Source organism: Aquila chrysaetos, chromosome 1 (genome assembly GCF_900496995.4).
Source record: "Aquila chrysaetos chrysaetos chromosome 1, bAquChr1.4, whole genome shotgun sequence".
NCBI lineage: Eukaryota > Metazoa > Chordata > Aves > Accipitriformes > Accipitridae > Aquila > Aquila chrysaetos.
In genome coordinates this window covers 24,888,201-24,903,423 of record NC_044004.1, presented here as the reverse complement: position 1 = coordinate 24,903,423, position 15,223 = coordinate 24,888,201, and the positions used below count along the sequence as shown (strand labels likewise).

The window sequence follows — 15,223 nt, the reverse complement described above, 5'->3', positions numbered from 1 at the left end:
TGAGTGATTGTTTTGAGGATTGCTATTGGGAAATTAAACACAGAAAAATCTGTTTAGTCTTGTTTTGTGTTGCTCAAGACCTTACGTGGCCAAAGACTTTGGATTTCTGTATGAACTGCTACATAAAGAAAGGAAAACGAGATCAGAAATATCTGTGTGCTAGAAAATCTCAACGTGAAAAGGAGATGGGAAAATTGATTATTAATGAAAAACGATTGCAGTATAGTACCATCTTTTTCACTTTCTTCTAGAAATATTTTACTATTAAGACCTAATCAAGTATTTTATGCTATATTATTTGTATTGTGTGGGCAAAATGGATTTGCACTATAAATTGTGTATATTGTTTTATGGATTTATTCTTTAATATAGACTTGAATGGCATAAAATGGAAAATAGTATACAGAATAATTGACTTCCCTGTTTCCCAAACAGGACAATGATCTCAACTTAAAGCTGTAGTTGATGTTCTCCCTATAAAGAAAATAAGTAATGCAAAATTCCTAGAACAGACTTGGTCACTGGGGTATTTTAAAATTGCGTATCTGAAGTGATTCCAGATTTCTGCTTGGAAAACATGAATTCTTAATATTCAGTACATGCTTTCACAACCTGTTATGAGGAAAATAGTAACTGAGCTGCTGGATTTTATTAATTTATCTCTGTCAATACTGTATCTGAAGACATCATGGAATGCTGAGTTTGAGTTAGAAAATGGTTTTGGATCTTATCAAATCATTGGTATCTTTACTCTGTATGGCATTTCCTGGAAAAAGAGCCACCAGAAGTCGAGATAGCAAATATGAACTCAGGAGACCTCAGTTGTTTGGGAGCACTTGCCCCAGAGATAGCAGCCTTTTTCTTTTAGTGGACATTGGAACAAGACTTCTACCTTTTAATGGATGATAAATTGAAGTTTGAACTGCTTTTAAGGATAGGGACATCATTCTCTCTATTATGTGAGCCTATTACCCCTTGAATATAACAACTGGGGAGTGGAATTCTCAAGAGCCTGACTGTCATTTGTGGCAATTTGATTGTGACTATGAACATTTTTCCCCTCTGAATTAAACTGTGGAACGTTTTTTGCCAGTTGCCAATTTTTCTGTAGCATGATTAATGATGATGTAACTACTGTTTCAATTTAAAAATACCTTTTTCTGAAACTGCATATGTATGTAACGTGAAATGCATGGATGTCTAATGCTGGGGACCACTTCAATGCAGAAGGGAGTAATTCTCATCAAAGATTGTGCACTTGCTGTTATTTCAAGGTATTTACTGCCTGAAGCCCACTGATTCAAGAAGCTTCTTCTAGGTGGTTACAAGGATGTTTTGAGATTTTATATATAGCTTTTTCTCCAGAAGAATTCAACATTTCCCTAACTATGCATGGTGTTGTCAACAGGTGGGGGAATACCTTAGAGCCAAACCTGGACTAACACGAAGTGCTTTTGAAAAAGATTGACCTTCCTCTTTGTTGTATTTTTACATTTATAATTTCTATCATGAGTATAAAGTGCAAATTACTCATAATTTTGGAAGACTAGATTGTATGGATGCCTACACTTTATATTTTACCAGGCTTGGCCATATAAACTTCTTTTAAACTGCTGTTGTTAAGTCCAGCTTAGCATTGATGCTTTCATTAACACTATAGAAAGAATAGCCAGACCCTAGCCATTTGTCATGAGCTGTATTTGCCAGTGCAGACCTGAAATGGGATAAACACTTTCAGAATAGGAACAGTGGTTAGTTAGAATGGTGTAGCTTTAACTTGATATCTTTCATTATTTCAGTGAAAGAAAAGGGTGTGCTGAAACATTCTTTTTCAGCTGCTCTACTTCCTCTGTCAGTAGCTACCATCATTCAGCCTGTAAGCAGTTTCTGAGACCATGCATGTGGAAGACTTGCATACGCAGACCATGTAGCATGGAGATTGGACTTAAGGCTCATGCAGGAGAGGTAGCTCTTTGGAACTTTTTTGGATGGGCTTCCAGTTACTGTTAAAACTGATGACATGGTACAGATCGAGGGATGTAACAGCACGGGTGATTGGCAACTTAGACCTCAAGCAGCTGCAATTAAGAATTGTGCATAAGAATCCTTTCCATTTAACGTCTGCTAGTGTGACATTATTGCATCAAAACATGCGCATATTTGTGGGAAAATCGGTGATGCGGATACCTAATACATTTGAGTATATATGTTGCTATAGTAGTTTTATCTCTGAGCTGGTGATGCAGAGTGTTCAGAGAAGAACAACTGAACCAAATTTCTGCTGAAGGCCTGGAAGTTCTCATGTCTTGAAATGTCACTGAAGTTCCGTTCCAGGTGGCACTTCATTAGCTGCTCTTCATTTTCTGTCCACCATATACTTAGGCCAGCTGTTTCTGTTTGCTGCTGTAATTTACATCACATTTTCTCCATACGGTTGTTTACATGAGCCCAGTGGAAATCAAATGTCAGCTTCATTCTTATTTCCAACCTTTTTCTGTAATATCATCTGAAAAGCAAATTTTATAACTAAATGAGCTTTTTTGAGTCTGTGCCACTATAATTAAGTAGCTTTCTTCAAAGTAGCTTTGTAATGTTTTTCCTCACAAATGTTTCCATTAGTTTTCTATTCTCAGAGGCTAAACTAACTTTAAAGTCACTGTTTTTCAGAATGTTAATGTTCTCTAAAATTGAGTTCTGCCATTTATTTTTCTGTAGAAATGTAGTTTTAGGTTCTGTAAATTAGTCAAAATGTATCCCAAAGCTCGCCTGTTGCTATCATTTTCTCCGTATCTTATTCTGTATATGATGCAGCTTTTTTACTGTTCTTAAACTCTTCCTCTGTTTGTAGTAATATATAAATAAGTAGCTTCACTATGAATACTGTTCTCAAAATGAAGACACAAATTGTCATTCTTAATGTTAATTTGATTATTAAATCGGCTTATTAATAAAAGGGTACACCTCCTGAAAGGTCCAGTTTTCTGCTGTATTTTTTCTTCCTGTGCTCCGATCATCACGATATATTTAGTTTTAGGAACTGGGATGAATTACAATCTTTTGACGGTGCTTATGTCTATACCGCAAGGGAATTAGAGCAGGCAAGACGGGAGACATTTTTAACTGTAGAAAAGTAAAGTAATTTCTCATCCACAAAGATAATTTTATTGCCATAGATGAGCAAATCTAGTAACAATGGAAAATACTAAACTCCTTGTCATGAATCAGATTTTTCTCCTTGATCATAAAATTACTGACTTTCTAATTTCTTTGTAAGTTTCATATTGTTAGGCATTCTTAAATTATGTTTGTTGGTATTGAGTAATTAAACTATTATATATTCTGTCATACATTTGCTTTATCATATAATTTTTCCATGTTAGCATTGCATGTAAAGTTTAGCTATCTCACCAACAAATTTGAAGAGCTGTATTTAACAGAGGTTGATACCAGGAGCATTTGTTTTGATTCCTTTTTTTAAATACTTAATGATACATTTTCATTGTGATTAATAATCATAAATGTAGTCTTTGTAGTAATGAATTTTGATTATCCAGATATGTACACATGGCTATATGACTGAAATATTCTCTTATTTGTAATTTTTCCTCTCATTTTTAACTCATTTTAGTTTGGGGTTCCTGTCCTGTATTTTTTCATGGTTTTAAATTCTGGTCATCTATTTTGGCTCTGAAGTGAGCCTGGCTAACCCCTAAATCAGAGTTATGGTTCTGGCTGTTTAAGATACTAAGGTACACTCATGTCTTAGACTTTGCAGTCTTAAATATAAATTTAAAATTTCCACTTATTTCATGTCCTCTAGTTTTCCTGCTCTTGAATGGTATTTGTAAAATGTGTTCATTTTGTTTGATATGATTCTGTTGGACTTAATCAGGGTTTGCATTTTCCTCCTGAATTTGTGAATAGGGTTTTTTTTCCTTACACTAGTCAAATAAAAGTGAATGTAGTGCAGGTTTTCCCATTAGAGTCAACATTCGGACTATTTTTACAGATAAGTTGGTGGAAAAAAAAGTTTGAGTTCAGAAGGTTCTAGCACATCTACTAGATAATAATTGTACTTTCCCTATTTAAAAGGATATTTAAAATATTTTTAAGACAGTCTAATTTTTTTTTAATTGTTTTGTTTTAGGTTTCCCAGGCTGGAGATTTGCTGATTGAAGTTTACGTGGAAAGAAAGGAGCCAGACTGTAGCATTATAATCAGGGTTAGTGTATACAAGTGATACAGTGTTTTTACTAAGCACTTTCTCATTAAGTATACCAAATTTATTTTCATACATGTTTTTATATAATTACATAATGAAAGTACAAATGCATATCTATCACTATTCTTTTAAATAATTTTTTTTTAATTTTCTGTGTTACCTAAATTTTGTAAAGACTGATTATTGTGCATTTTTAAGGAGAATTTTATGATACAATTTTAAAGGAGAGACATCCTCCTTTGGTTTTACTGCAGTATACAGTGGTATAAATTCTCACAGCTCTATGGGTGCAACACACAAAAACATTAACAAGTACACAGCGAATGTTTGTTTTATTTAATAGTACAAGGCCATTTAAATTACCTTCCTCCTGATTTTTCTTTTTCCCGGTGGCTATCTGTTTTCCTTGAGCGCTAAGAAGCCAAAGCTTGTTGCTTACTAGAATTGAGGTTTTTCAGCCTGGTATCTGATAGCGTATTTTAAACAGGCTCGTCTCCATGTAGTAGTGCTCTATTGTTTGGATGCTGAGGAAAAAAAATTCGTTTCTGTAATGACAAAGGACAGATATTGTTAAGAAGGAAGTACAAAACTTAGGGCAATGCTTTTTTTTTTTTTTAATGTTATACCTCTCTGTTTCTGTTTCCTTCCTGTTCCTGTTCAGCATATGACTCTCAAACACGTTTGTACATATATGTGGTACGTGGTATACATAGATACACGCATACGTACATGCATGCAAGACATGCTTTTTTTAATTGGAATAAAAAAATGGGAAATGCATTGCTAAAATAAAAAATTGTACTTCTGTAATATTTACCTTCCCATACCAAAGAAAAAATATCAAAGCTTGTTTTTTTTTCCCCTAATTTTTCAAGAGTAGAGAAAAGGAATTTCAAGTTACAAAGTTATTAGTCAGCTAAAAATTATAACTTTGATTTCATGGAACAAAATAAGGAAAGCATGCTGGATCCTGACAATAATTTATGGGTTTCCAACTCAGCATATCTGTTTGGTGGGGTTTTTTTTTGGTTTTTTTGGTTTTTTTGGTTTTTTTTAATCATCAATTGCAAGGAGGAAGATTTTGAAAAAATAAATCAGCAGTCAGTAATTGTAATATATTATAAACTGACTCAATTTGTATTACAGGTATCACCTTTGATGGAAGCAGAAGAATTAACTAATGATGTTTTAGGAATCAAAAATATTATTCCCAACAAAGATGATATCTGGGCTGCTTTTGAAGTACTTGAAAATGGAGAACTAGGTTAGTGACACTTAAATTTATATGTGTTCATCAAATTTTATTATTTTTATTTTTCAGTACTTAACATAATCAAAAGCTTAGTTAAAGAGTTACTGAAAAGTTTACAGAAACAAAACAAAAATTAGCCTTTATGCCATTGTTTTACATTTGGTTACTGGGGCATCTGCATGATTTCTTTCTACACTTTGCCAGAAATAATATGATGAATTGTTTTAAAATGCTTATAAATCGGGGTTTGAAAAAATGTTCTTTATATTACCCTGCTTCACAGTTCATTAGTCATCAGCTATAGAAAAGTAGGTCTTACCAATAAGTCTAAAAGAAGAAACTTATTTTCATTAGAATGTTAGCAGTTGATTTTATAAGGAATAATGTTTTTCAGAAAATGAAATGAGAAAATACATGTAATACTTTGGGGAAAGGATCTTTTTTATTTAGTCAATTATTTTATGTGTGTGGATGAAAAAGGAGGCATAAAGTGTGTAATCCTGTGTTTATGGCAAGTGGCATTATGGTGTATGGAGCAGAATCTTGAAACATTCGTTTTAAATATAGTTCTGCTGCCAACAAGAGCAAATGTCACACAGTCAACAGTATTCATGAGCTGTAAAGAGGTTTTAACATTGGGACTGCTTCATGTGTGCTGGAGCTTGCACTTTATTATTAGAGATACTTAAAATAACATAAAGTAATAGAGATTTTTTTTTAATTAAAACATTGTATTTTGATGAATATTCACTAATGTCATCTGATTTTTGAAGAAGGGGGACAAATATGCTTTTAGTAAAAGGAACGTCTGTTTGCACTGCATTAGTAAGTTGCTGCTCTTATTTTCATGTTACAGAGTTGGACTGTGGGCTAGTTTATTTCTGTAGTGAAGATGCCTATTTTCAAGTTAAGGAAAAAGAAAAGAAAAGTATAAAAAAAAAGAGAAAACTAAGATTACTAAATGTTCCAAGATTGTTTGAATAGTTTTTTTTTTTACTCGATTTTCAGATGTGCTTACAATAATCTCTTCAAATTTACTAATATTCCTGATATATTAGTCTTGACCTTGGCAGTATCAGTAATGAGAATGGAAGTGCAGTCTCCCTTTTGACTTAAAATAAATGATCCTGATCCCTGTTTGCATTTTGCAGTCTTGTGGTGATGCTGTGTAGAGTTGTTACAAGTTCATTTCCAGATTCATAGATGTGGGTGTCAACTGACACAGCATGCTAGCATCTGTTATCTTTAGAAGAGTCCTGATAACTCGTACAAGTACTGTAGAAATCCTGTTTCTTTTGACTGAGTAATGGAAAAATTTGAAGAGGGGATTTTATTTTCTGAAACTTGATATATAACACTTACAGGCAAATGAAAGCTAAACTAGATACGGCCAAGAGAACATAAAAGTAAGTACAAAAGATAGTTCCCACAGCAGCTTCTTGAGATATTTGGGTGCAACAACTAGTATTTTAGTGTGGGCTAGAAATGTCTGAGCTGATGACTATGGAAAATGAGCAAAATTAAACTTAGAGTGAGACACTACAGGCCCTATATAGGGCAATAAATATTGGCAAGGGATTAGAGTGTATCCCATTGAAACAAGAGTTTACAATGGAAAGTAGAAATGGCCTACAAGTGTTTTAAAACCAAAACAAACAAGCAAAAAACAAACTGAAGTCCTAATTCAGCACCTGGCTCCAATCAGTAGACACTGCGTTGATGAAGCGTCTGCTTCATGGACTCCTTTCTGGAAGAATCTGTGCTTCAGAACAGGCAAACTGAATTAATAATGTTGAAAAATAAAAATAATGCATGTAGTAAGAGGCACTTACTCAGGAAGACTCCTGTGGTGCTATGGCTGAATCTAGCAGATTTTCAAAAGACTGAAACATAGAGAAAATAACAGAGAAAAATAGTCCTGTTCGGTCTTTGGTCCAAATGTGACACTAAAGAACTAAAAAACTACTTGAGTCTTTGCTGCTGCAAGTTGATCTTACTAGCATTATCTAACAATCGCCATTGAACATTATGTAATCTAAGGCATTTACAAATAAATTGAGATTATGACATGTCATGACAGTAACAAAGCTTGCTTATTTATTTCAAATGTACATTAATGATCACAGTGTCTTTCTGACAGAAATTAATTTTCTGCTTGTGTTCCTGCCCTGGTCTGGTACCTGTCCAGTGCATGGTCATATTCAGTTTGTTACACTCAATCCTGAAGTTTTATGAGAGTTATTTTACTTTTTAAGATATACTGCCCTGAGAACGAACCCTGAGAAGGCAAGAAAATTAGAATCTTACATTTTCTAAAAAGTAATTTTCTCCTGATAGTTAATGTTGTTTAGGGTGAAAATGACTGGTTTTGGATATTTACCAGCTTATGATGACCTAAGTAAAAGGGTAATTGGACATATGTGTTGACTGCTTGCTGTTCAAAATACTAAAATTGCAATATTAAAAATCAACTAAATTATTTGCATATAGAAAAGTTGAAATAATTGATAATTTTATCTAACCTAATGCAGAATGTTCAATGCCATATGCTTTTACAAAATAGGGTGTATATTTTTTTTTTTTGGTAATTTGTGCTTGATGGATAGTTTGTAAATGAGGTGTGTTGCCAGTAAAATAGCTAATGCATTTCAGCATGATGATTTATGTACCGAGTAATCCATGATGACAGATGGTCTTAAATGTAACTATAAATAAAACAGTAGGTGTTTACTCTGGGAGTGCTGGTGTTCTAGGAAGATGTGGTGATTTACCAGTGTTTCCTGCCTTTGATTTGTAAAGTTCTTCTCCTTAAAATGGATTTTTCTTTCTTGTACAAAGGCAACAAGTTGTTTTAACTTTATCACATCAGAGTCCAGTTTCCTAAAAGTTGAAAAGAAATTTTAAAAGTTTGACCATTTAAAACAAAAGGGCCACAAGAAAGGGTGTTACAAAGTAGGGATCGAGCTGCTGTCTACAGAATGCTATTGTTGTTAAGCTGCTTTGTTGTCATGTCTGAATACTAAAATCTTTATATAAGTGGTATAACAAGTCTACAGGTAAGGTAGTTTTTTTGCATCCCAAAACAGCGGTAGTTTTTTCTGTTGCTTAAGTGTGTTATTTGTAGCTGCTGCTTTCTGAAGCTCTGGTGTTCAGGAAAATATGTTCTGCTTGAGTGTAGTGCTGGACAGTCCCAAAGCAGCTGTTGACATTTCATATTCATCTACCCTAGCAGAAATGAAAAATGAGATTATGGCGGCATGCTTTACCCTTCAGTACACAAGAGACACAGGGCTAGACTGCCTGACCCAACATGACATTGTCACACAGGTGTGACTTTCCAGGAGCCGTACCCAGCTCCTCGCAAGACCTGACCCACATAAGTCGGTATGCAAATGGGAACTCAGAACTTTTGGAAAAAAAATCTCTCTTTGGAGATAAAATGATACTTGGATCCACTGGTCTAAGTTGTAGCCTGCAAAGCCATCGTTAAGGTTTTTGTGCTTTCATGAATTATAGTAGGTGCTTACTGCTGAGCAGGTGAAAGCCTTCAGGTGTTTATGTGTGGAGGAAGAATTAATGGAGAGGGAAGCTGTATGGTCTCCCTCCATCCACATCAGCGTTACCTTGTATGATACCTCAGGCTGTGTTGCAGTAAATGTCACACTCAGATTTGTCCTGGATCTGGTAATGCAGATTTAGGGACTATTTGCAAGATCCTCCCTACTTTCATTTGCTATATGAACTGGTGTTTGTATGGGGTACTGGCTGGACTTATCACTGCAGTTTTTCAATCCTGTGAAAGGGTCTCAGAGTTTCTCTTTTAGGGTGGATGATACCTATCAACAAATGTATGTTTGAGCAACTGGTGTTGCACACATACAGCCTAGTCACACCTTCATCTGTTGGTATTTTAATGTTGCTGTTCTCATCGTATGAGCGTGGTATATAAAACTGCAAGTCTGGAAATTCCCTGACCACAGCAACAGGGAGAAGACCTAGTAAGACCACATACTTTTTCTTCTAGTAAAAGGAATGTAATGAAACCAAGAGTCTGTCTCAGTCTGTTTTGATCATTAACGGCAATATAATCTATACCAGGTTTGGTTTTGTTTTTTTTCACTGTAACTGCCCCAAAGCCTTTGGGTTTTGATAGCAGAGACTTGATAACTGTGATGATTCGTTTTTGTATTGAGCCTAGACCAATGAGGCCCAGTCTAGCTGTAGGTCTCAATTCTGTTTGATCATATTTAGGTATGCCCTGTGATAGTTCCTAACTTTTGTATTTAATGTGAAAGCAGTGTTTTAGTGTCTTTACATAAGCAAATATTCATAACTAAATACAAAAGAGTCACTGAACATTTGACTACTGCTTGTTTAACTTGATATTCATTACATATGCAAACCCTGCCAGCAAAGGTGTTGCTGCAGAAAGTCAATGAAGTGCCTAATTGTCTTATTTTGAAAGTAGTGTTTTTCTTCTATACCTGCAAGTGAGACAGGTTTGTGTATAAGCATGTGTAACTTCTAAGGGCCTCCAAACTTGTTTTTTGGGTTTTTTTGAGGTTTTTTGCTTTGGGTTTTTTTGGTTTTGTTTTTTTAATTTCAATGTTGTTTGTTTTGTTTTGTTTTGTGTTTTTCTCCGGCATTTTTCAGAACGTCCTCTGCATTATACAGAGAATGTACTAGAACAAGTTCTTCACTGGAGTTCACTACCAGAGCCTGGCACTGCATATCTGATAATAAAGAGATTTCTAACAGTAGACATGATAAAACTCTACAGTGGTACGTATCTTTTTTAGACCTTAGATACTTCGTGTGGGGACATGAGGATGGTGATTCCTTTATAGCTATTTCACTGGGGCAAAGTGTCCCAGAACATCTGAATTACTACTACTTTATAAAAATTACTGATTTACTGAGAGTTGTCCTGACTTCCTTTTAAAACATAAAAATTATGGATGTTCTTGTTTCTATAAAATGTAAGTTCTCCCATTTGAAAATAAAGTATATAGAAACTCCGCATTCACTTCACAGTCTGTGAACTTCTGCTGTGAAGCTTGAGACTGCTCTTTTATCCATAGTACAGTGCTGCATAGTCCATCCACATACATACTACACTATACTCTCTCTCTGTGGACTGTATATATATATCTTGTATATATAATGTTTACATTATATATAAAACATGTAGTTTACATATAATTATATAAGTATGTTATACACTAATTATTTCTGTTATACAATCTAATGCCTCCAAACTACAAAGCTAATTTGAATGACATACTCAAGCAGCTGAAACACTTAGAGTATGTGGCCTTTAAAAAGGATGAGGAATTTAGATCTGACCCTTGAAAGGAAATATAGCTCAAATACTTGGTGGAAAAATATGATTTACAAGCTGATCCAGTCTTTTTTTTTTTTTTTTTTTTTTTTTTAACATAATACCTGGGTTTCAGTCTCCTGTATAATAATATGTAGTATTTGCTTTGAGGGAAGCAGGAGTTTAGAAGTTAAGCATGTCCAAAAATTACTATCCTGTTTTCAAGCAGTTGAAATCCTGTATGCTGTCACTGTAAAACATGTGATGGTGACACATGATGCCTGGTTTAATGCCCATATGATGTTATCTAATGACCTACTCAAATAAGTAATCTTATCTTTTCCTCTTCCCCATACACAGAGGTATTGATCTCTCCATCTATATATCTCTTCTGTCTTGATTTCAAGAAGTTATGCTATTATGCTTATTCTTCTGAAAGTAATAGCCTTCTCTCATCATCTTTTATACCTGTAAAAGCATACGACACAAATATAAACCAACCTTAACAAGTGTGCTGTTCATGACTTTTATGTTTGAGTTTCACTATCTCTAAATGTGTCATAGCAGAGAGTGAATAGAGAAATGGCCTACTTCATTAAAAGCTTGATATATGAACTCCCATCACCTCACGTGGTGTGTGTTGAGGTATAATCAGAAAAGGGAATAGGTCATAAGGACTGTGTGAACCACTGCTCTGAGAACACATAAGGATTAGGCTAGTGTCAATTTACAAAATGTAGTACTATTTAAAGGGGAGAACTGCCATTTGCCTGCCTTCCTTCTCTCCTAATTTCTACATCTATTTGTTCTCCCAACCCACCACAATAATTGTTTGCATCAAGTCTATTCAGTTTGACCTTAGTGTAGACACACTGGCTTTTGATTGAATGTTTACATTTCCTGGCTTTTGTGTGTGTGTGTGTATTAAAATAATTAAAACTTTATTCAATAAATTATATTAATTTTCTTAGTGGTTTGAGGGGAAAAATCTCTGCCACATTGCAGACTTATAGTGTTGACCTCTGCAAGTTCTACATGGCAGAGTAATCTCATGTATTACAAAATCTTTTCTTGAGAGTGGAATTGCCATTTTAAGGAACTTTTACATGGTGAACATACTTTAATTTCTAAAACGTTACTTTTCCTAACTGGATCTTGTTATAATAAAATAATGTTTAAAATAAACATAGTATTAGAATTTTTGAGTCCACTTTCAGCTTATAAATTTACTCTGAAACATTAGCAATACTGAGGACCAAGTTCATTAGCTTCAGCAAAACAACGTATATATTAAGTGTAGGCAAAGATGCACAGAAAGTCTGCACCATTCATCCACATCTTGTAGTTGCAGGAATCTATGTGTTTATGTTTGTATTTCTAATCTTGCATCTGTACGCACTGTTAAAACAAGTAAACAGCTATTTCAGGACAAAAAGATACCTTTTTTTTTTTTCTTTTAGATAAACGTTGTACTTGCATCACTAGGTAGTGTCAGAGTGAGAAAAGATGTAGGATGAGGTCATTCGGGAAGGGATGCTCCCAGTGTCTAGAGGAGGAGACAGTTCTGGTTATGCTGGGGCTCTCCATCTAAAAGTACACAAGAAAAAACTGCTGGCTTGAAGGAAAAAGGGGAGACCTTAATCTTTTCAGTCTTTTACGCTCTTTATGTGGATAATTCCTCCTCACTGAGTAGTAGAGCCGAGGCCAGATGTCCAACCATTACTATTTGAAGTATGTTTTTTAACAGTGGATTCAGCCCATACAAATGGACAACTGGGTGGATGGATGGCCTTCTCCTTCGCAGTAAAATTAATAGGGCAGTGATCGTATTATAATTGAATTCCATGAATTTTCCGTGTTTCTCTGATTTATGTTAGAATCTTACAGACTAAATTATGATATTCCTTACCTTTTTTCTATTAATGTTACCTCAGAGCTTTGTGTCATCAGCACTTTTCTCCTTTTTCTTCCAGAGACTTTAATGACGTTTGAAATAATGTTGGTTCAATAGTGAGCCTAAAGGAACAACTCTATTAGCCTCATTTCATCTTCGCAACCTACCATTGTCTTCCCTGTCAGTGCAACTTTTCCCATGTTCCTTATACATAGTACAATCTCCTTTTTCATAATTATTATACTCATTTTGTCCATTCTAAACTACTTTCTCATGTTGTGCAATATCAAACATTGTGTTGAGGTCTAGATGTGTATTTTCTCTTGTCTAGAAATCAACTTTCCTTTTCAAGGAGAAAAAAGTGTTAGTTTGTTTGTATTGATATGTTTCAGTAAATTCATGGTGAGTTTTCAACTTTCCTCCAGATCTTTAGTTACTCTCTCTTGACAATTTATTCTATAGCTTTTCATGCTTGTTGCAGGAGCACTCTTTCAAGTGCTGTTCAGAAGGGCAAGGTGTGCATTATATTTTGGTATAAGAGATACTCAGTACAGCTATTCAAGAGATACTCAGTACAGCTATTTCAAGACCCTTTTTCTTCTCCTTACCTGAAAATTTCCCACATTAAAGTTTTATTTATTAGAAAAATATGGGGGAATAGATTCACTATAAAGTGTGTGTATATAGGTCCTTGATATTTTACCAGTAAGCGTTGTATAATTTGAGTGGGAAGTATTGATTTCTGAGAACAGGGCTTATTATTCAGAGATATTCTTTGAAACGCAAACTTCTAAACCATAGGTGGATCAATCCTGAATGGCTTGCGTGCATCTAGTTCCTAGTACTTGCAAAGCTCTAGAAAGTTTTGCGTATTTTGTAAAGTTCATATCCGAAAAATCATTCAGATTAGGACACATCCTGATCATTTTAGGTTTACTTTATGAAACACTGGATTCTAAAGAATATTGATATCATCAATTTAGAGGATTATTATTCTTTCTCCTTCAGGCTTTTCTAAGATCCTTGTAAGTATCAAGTGTTTGATAGATTTGCTGTGGTGGGAATGCTGTGAAGTTTAGAATGAGTTTTTCTCATGTCAAGAGGTGTGTGCAGAAATTAAAACTCTTCCAATTTGGTACCGAAGTGGAAGTATCCTGCTACTCTCATTTGGCATGGTTTAAAAAAAAAAAAAAGCCTATGATTGCGTAAATAAAGATTGATATTCTATTCTGAACATGAAATAAATATTCTTATTGGCAAAGAGGGAATATTTTAGTGCCTTTTTTAACTGTGTGTGTATATTTGCACTTATAATTGAGTCAATCCAAGTAAATTCTGATTTTAATTGTTGAAATGTATTGATTCTGGCTTTAGATTCCATCTTAAACTCTAATGAAAATACTGGGAAATTTTCTTTTGAAATTTTCCTTTCATGGCAAGCATGCTGATTAGAATGTTGTTGGTTTTATTCAATGAAATCAAAGAATTTTATTATCTTTTTAATTTCCATTATATTTTAAATGTGTTTCATAACTTCAGCTTGTACTAAGATATAAAGTAAGAGGGAATTAGATTCACAATTGTTAATTATCTTCTTTTTGCAAATAATTAGGGTTAGTAGGAGGAATAATTTAATTCTGACTCTTTAAACAGCTGTTTTTGAGCCAGTATGAAAGATGGGATTGAGATACAACTTTTCAAGTTAGTCCCAAAGTCTCTCTACACCTTACAAATGATGGTAGAATCTGATTCTGAGTTTTGAAATACAACCTAACTGGTTTTTTTGTATGCACTTTAAAGTCTATTTGCATAATTGGGTGTTTGAGACTGGATATCACTCCCGTACTTTTTGTGCATGCACAACCGTGCATCCAATGCATTAATACATTTTTCACTATTAAAATGTTGGGGATCTTCCTAAATAGTCACGCATGGAATAACTGTCTACAGGTTCTTTAAAAGAAGAGCAAAAAACATAATACTGAAATACAGGTAGTTGGAAACTACCATGCAATATATTTCTGTTAGACCCTGCATTTTATCGTCAGTAGTGACATTTCATGAAAATTCTTAATTCTCCCTCGTCACCTCTCATACTTGCTTTGTGCATGTGATGCAGTACTTCAAGATATTGACTGCTCTTTTAACAGAATGTATGAAGATCGAAGAAATACGTAATTTTGATTAATACATATTACAGCAAGTGTCGCTTCCAAAGCACGACTATTTGTGTAGTTAGCTGTGGCTGTGTAATACTGCTCTTCACAAATAGAAAAAATTATGCAAACAATGAAAGTTGGTCTTTTGTGTATTCCTGTCCTTCCTGACCAAATGAAAATTTATTTTGTTACTTTTTATTGTTGATTTATTTAAAACATTTTATTCTTATTTTTGAGATTATATTATGTGCTGCTTCTTAATAATGAGTTCTGATATCAGATGCTCAAATCCTAAGTGGAATTTTTATGGAAAAAGCCAGTTGAGTAGTTGGGAAAGGGTGCTATTCTCCATACACCACGTACTCCTTTTACACCA

General features: G+C 34.2%; 1 protein-coding gene across 5 annotated transcripts in view; it reads left to right on the top strand.

Annotated features, from left to right (window-relative positions):
- Window positions 1-15,223, top strand: part of ARAP2 (ArfGAP with RhoGAP domain, ankyrin repeat and PH domain 2) — a 136,651-nt gene that overhangs the window by 99,409 nt on the left and 22,019 nt on the right. For all 5 annotated transcript variants that reach the window (XM_041125443.1, XM_041125438.1, XM_030024793.2 and 2 more), the window contains 3 exons: window positions 4,148-4,222; window positions 5,369-5,486; window positions 10,128-10,256. In XM_041125443.1, the coding sequence (XP_040981377.1) occupies window positions 4,148-4,222; window positions 5,369-5,486; window positions 10,128-10,256 (322 nt within the window). The remainder of the gene's footprint in view (window positions 1-4,147; window positions 4,223-5,368; window positions 5,487-10,127; window positions 10,257-15,223) is intronic.